The sequence below is a fragment of the Eschscholzia californica genome, unplaced genomic scaffold (genome assembly GCF_041429995.1).
Source record: "Eschscholzia californica isolate CP2 unplaced genomic scaffold, dmEscCali1.0.p SCAF_1, whole genome shotgun sequence".
Classification (NCBI taxonomy): Eukaryota; Viridiplantae; Streptophyta; class Magnoliopsida; order Ranunculales; family Papaveraceae; genus Eschscholzia; species Eschscholzia californica.
In genome coordinates, this window is record NW_028238198.1 from 78,574,101 (window position 1) to 78,579,141 (window position 5,041).

At 36.3% G+C, this 5,041-nt stretch overlaps 1 protein-coding gene across 1 annotated transcript; it reads left to right on the forward strand.

Moving 5' to 3' along the window:
- The first annotated feature begins 716 nt into the window (after window positions 1-716).
- LOC147569499 (systemin receptor SR160-like) lies at window positions 717-4,837 on the forward strand. The gene has a single exon (XM_086655988.1). The coding sequence runs from the start codon at window positions 1,063-1,065 to the stop codon at window positions 4,663-4,665; it is 3,603 nt and encodes a 1,200-aa protein (XP_086512114.1). The 5' UTR covers window positions 717-1,062; the 3' UTR covers window positions 4,666-4,837.
- The last annotated feature ends 204 nt before the right edge of the window (window positions 4,838-5,041 follow it).

Consider the following 5,041-nt stretch of genomic DNA (forward strand, 5'->3'; position numbering starts at 1 on the left):
AACCATAAGCTACACGAAGTTGGTTTGGAAAGAACTAGGGAATTTTACAAGCGTGATATATCTAGTAATTGACAAAACAATGACGAAAGATAGCTCATTCATAACCGCCATTGCCTCTAATTCGTCTACGCTTGAAGAGGGGGGAGGCGCTGCCAAGATTAATAATAACTCATTTAAGTGATTTTTCCATTCATAGTGGCCACTGCATTTCCTCCGTCTTCTCTCTTTCCCCCACATCATCTTAAGAAAATCCATTGGTGAGGGCCACCAACCCCCTTTCTTTCTTTCTCTTTCACACACTGCCCTCCCCAATCCTCTTTCTCTCTCCTCTTTCTGTCCATGCCATCACCACGAAAGTCATCGACTTGCTTGTAACGAAACTATTTATGCGCTCTTTTCTACCGAAAAAATAGTAGGGAACAAGAAAAATCAGGCAAACTCTAGTCAGAAACTTTACATGGGTTGGTGTGTTCGCGCTTCAGTGAATCAAAATCACCGTATAAACGAATCACGACAACCGCATATGGTTTTCATCGTGAACCTGCTTAGTTTTTCTTGTTCAAAGACATAAATTTTTTATGTGTGATGAAATTTGCTAATCACAAAAAATGGACCCACATCATGGGTCTTGGGCCATGATTCTTGGGCTCAGAATTTAACAAACCATGTAGGGGTCAATATAGGAAGGAGAGGATAGTGATGAATTTTCCATCAAGACTTCTCAAGGAGTAGTGAAATTAAATGAAATTGGTAATGGAATGACTTTTTCTGTTATAAGAATTTAGAGAGAGAAAGAGATAGAAGAAGGGAGGGTGTTAGGGTGTGTGGGTCACAAAGCATGTGAGCAATACACAGCTGTGTCCCGCCCTCCCCCTTCCCTCTCTGTTCCCCTTATAAATACGTCCAATCTTCTCTTCCACTGTCCTCTTTTTTACACTTCTACCTCCTCTCTCTCTTCCTCTCTCCCTTCTTTAAAAAATTCACTCACTCTCTCTCTCTCTATACTCTCTCAATGGAATGAAACCCTAAATCTCTCTTTCTCTCTCTAATACTTGAAGAAAAATGAAGCCTCTGTATCATCAGTTACTGAAGAAGTTCTTCTTTGTTTATTCACTGCTCTGTTTTGCTTTCCTAATTAGAAAAGTTTCACCACAATCAGTTAATAATGGAGAAGAAGTTCAACAATTACTTACTTTCAAAAGTAAACTATTAAATCCAAGTGTTCTTCAAAACTGGCAACAAAATCATGATCCTTGTTACTTCACTGGAATTTCTTGTAAGCAATCTCAAGTTTCAACTCTTGATCTTAGTTTTATACCTTTAGGAGTTGATTTTCATCTTGTTTCTTCTTTACTGATGAATTTACAGAGCTTGGAAAGTTTATCCTTGAGATTTACTAACATTACTGGAAATTTCTCTTCGATTTCTAGTTCTAATAAGTGTAGTAATTTGTTGAGGAACTTGGATTTATCAGGAAATAGTTTATACGGTTCGATTTCTGAGATTTCGAGTTTATCGATTTGCTCAAATCTGAAGTCTCTTAACTTATCAAGCAATTCGTTCGGTGGTTTAGTTGGAGATGATGGTTTAAAGATGGATTTACAGTCACTTGATCTATCATTTAATCAAGTTTCAGGCGAAACTATACTTCATTGGATAATATCCGGTGGTTGTTCTGAACTGGAGTACTTGTTTATTAAAGGAACTGAAATCTCCGGTGAAATTCCAGTAATATCAAGTTGCCGGAGCTTAAAACATCTTGATCTTTCTTCAAATAAGTTCACCGGAAACTTTCCTTTCCTCGGAAACTGTGCTACTTTGAATCATCTTGATCTTTCTTCAAATAATTTTACTGGAGTTATCAGTGATGAACTCATCAGATGCAAATCTTTGAGTTTCTTGAATCTTTCAAGTAACTCGTTTTCAGGCAAAATTCCTCCTATTCCAAGTGAAAATTTGCAGTTTCTTTTGTTATCTTCAAATAATCTTCATGGAGAAATTCCTCTGCAACTTGGAGATTCTTGTACTACTTTATTGGAGCTTGATCTTTCTTCAAATCACTTGTCCGGAACTTTACCTGATAGTTTAGGGGTTTGTTCTTCATTAGAACAAATAAATCTCTCTACTAATAACTTCTCTGGTGAGTTTCCTACTAATACTCTTCTTCAGATGACTAATTTGAAGAAGATGGTTTTATCTTTCAATAATTTCGTTGGTAAGTTACCTGATTCATTATCAAATATGACGAATTTGGAGTTGCTTGAACTAAGTTCAAACAATCTTTCTGGATCAATTCCTTCAGGTCTTTGTCAAGATCCTAAAAATAGTTTGAAAGAACTTTACCTTCAAAACAATTTGTTTACTGGATTTGTCCCAGCAAGTTTGAGTAATTGTTCTAAACTGATTTCTTTGGATCTTAGCTTCAATTATCTTACTGGATCTATTCCATCAAGTTTGGGTTCTCTCTCTCAGCTTAAGGATCTGATAATGTGGTTGAATCATTTAACGGGCGAGATTCCGGCTGAGCTAGGGTTTATTAGTACTCTTGAAAATTTGATTTTAGATAATAATGAACTTGTTGGAACTATTCCATCAAGTTTAAGCAACTGTACTAATATGAATTGGATTTCATTATCAAGCAATTTACTGAGTGGAGAAATTCCTGGATGGATTGGGCAACTAAGTAAATTAGCAATTCTCAAACTTGGGAATAACTCTTTTTCGGGTTCGATTCCGTTGGAACTTGGCGATTCTCGGAGTTTAATATGGTTGGATCTAAATAGCAATCAGTTAACTGGTAATATTCCTCCTACATTATCTAAACAATCTGGAAATATTGCAGTTGGTTTGATTACAGGGAAAAGGTATGTTTATTTGAAGAATGATGGTAGTACTGGTTGCCATGGAGCTGGAAATCTTCTCGAATTCGCCGGAATTAGACCAGAAGGTATGAACAGAATACCCACGAGACATTCCTGCAACTTTACAAGAATTTACATGGGTAACACTCAATACACATTCAACAATAATGGTTCAATTATTTTCCTTGATCTGTCCTATAATCTCTTAGATGGTAGTATTCCAAAGGAATTAGGAGATATGTATTATCTATCTATTCTGAATCTAGGTCATAATAATCTCTCTGGTTTAATACCAACAGAATTAGGAAACTTGAAAAATGTTGGTATTCTTGATCTTTCTAATAATGATCTCGAAGGACCTATTCCTGGTTCATTATCTGGTCTTTCTTTGTTATCTGAGATTGATCTTTCGAACAATATGCTTTCGGGTATGATTCCTCAATCGGGTCATTTAATAACATTCGCTGCTTCTAGATTTCGAAACAACAAAGGTCTTTGTGGGTTACCATTACCTCTTTGTGGAGATCCAGGTTCAAATGCGACACCATCTCAGCACCCAAAATCTCGTCGAAGACAAGCTTCTCTAGCTGGAAGTGCAGCTATGGGTTTATTGTTCTCTTTATTCTGTATATTCGGGGTCGTTATTATAATTCTAGAGAAAAGAAAGAGAAAGAAGAAGAAAGATGCAGCAGCAGCTTTAGATATCTACATTGATAGTAGATCACATTCTGGAACTGTACATACAGATTGGAAGCTAACAAGTGTCCGAGACGCGTTAAGTATTAACCTCTCGACATTCGATAAACCTCTTCAAAAGCTTACCTTTGCTGATCTTCTTCAAGCCACTAATGGTTTCCACAACGACAGTTTAATCGGTTCAGGTGGATTCGGAGATGTATACAGAGCTAAACTTAAAGACGGAACCGTAGTTGCAGTCAAGAAATTAATCCAAATCAGCGGACAAGGAGATCGAGAATTCACAGCTGAAATGGAAACAATTGGTAGAATCAAACACCGAAATCTAGTCCCTCTTTTGGGTTACTGTAAAGTGGGAGTCGAAAGATTACTCGTCTACGAATATATGAAATTCGGAAGTTTAGAAGATGTTTTACACGACAGAAAGAAGTGTGGAATCAAACTAAATTGGTCAGCGAGAAGAAAAATCGCCATTGGAGCTGCCAGAGGATTAGCTTTTCTTCATCGTAATTGCCTTCCTCATATAATTCACAGAGATATGAAATCAAGTAATGTCTTACTTGACGAAAACCTAGAAGCTCGAGTTTCAGATTTTGGAATGGCAAGATTAGTGAATGCGATGGATACCCATCTTAGTGTGAGTACTCTTGCTGGTACACCAGGTTATGTTCCACCTGAATACTACCATTTTTTCAGATGCTCAACTAAAGGAGATGTTTATAGTTATGGGGTAATTCTTCTTGAGTTATTAACTGGTAGAAGACCAACAGATTCATCAGATTTTGGAGATAATAATTTAGTTGGATGGGTAAAACAACATGCTAAGTTGAAAATAAGTGATGTTTTCGATACGGAATTGATGAAAGAAGATCCAAATTTAGAGATTGAATTACTTCAACATTTGAAAGTTGCTTGTGCTTGTTTAGATGATAGACCATTAAGAAGACCAACTATGATTCAAGTACTGGCTATGTTTAAAGAAATTCAAGCTGGTTCTAGTATTGATTCTTCTGTTAATACTGTTGATCCTGAAGATAGTTTTGGTACTATTGAAATGGTTGAAGTTATGAGTATTAAAGAAGGTGAACCTGAATTCAAGAACCAATAGAAAAACAAGAAGAAGATCAAAATTTTGAATAATCACAAGAGAGTTCAGGTACTCGATACTCCTCTGTTCTTTTCTTCAATCATTGTATGTATGTACTATGTACAATACTTTGTCTCTCTAAAAATGTTACTATCATTTTATACATACATAAAAAGTTGTTAAAGTTGCTTAATTTTGTCCAACTAAAAAGTTGTTCTTTCTCTCTCTCTCTCTCTCTCTCTCTCTCTATATATACACATCCTGGCCTGACTGAAGGACTGGTGTCGGACATAGCATCACGGTTGTTTCGTATATAGCCTACTGACCTACTCTTAAGTTCAAAAATGGACACCCACCACGATTTAAATCCCTAACAAAATTAATTTCTTCTCTTAAC

What these genes read in the sequence shown, in the direction of transcription:
- LOC147569499 (XM_086655988.1), top strand. Translation starts at nt 1,063, where the DNA reads ATGAAGCCTCTGTATCATCAGTTACTGAAGAAGTTCTTCTTTGTTTAT.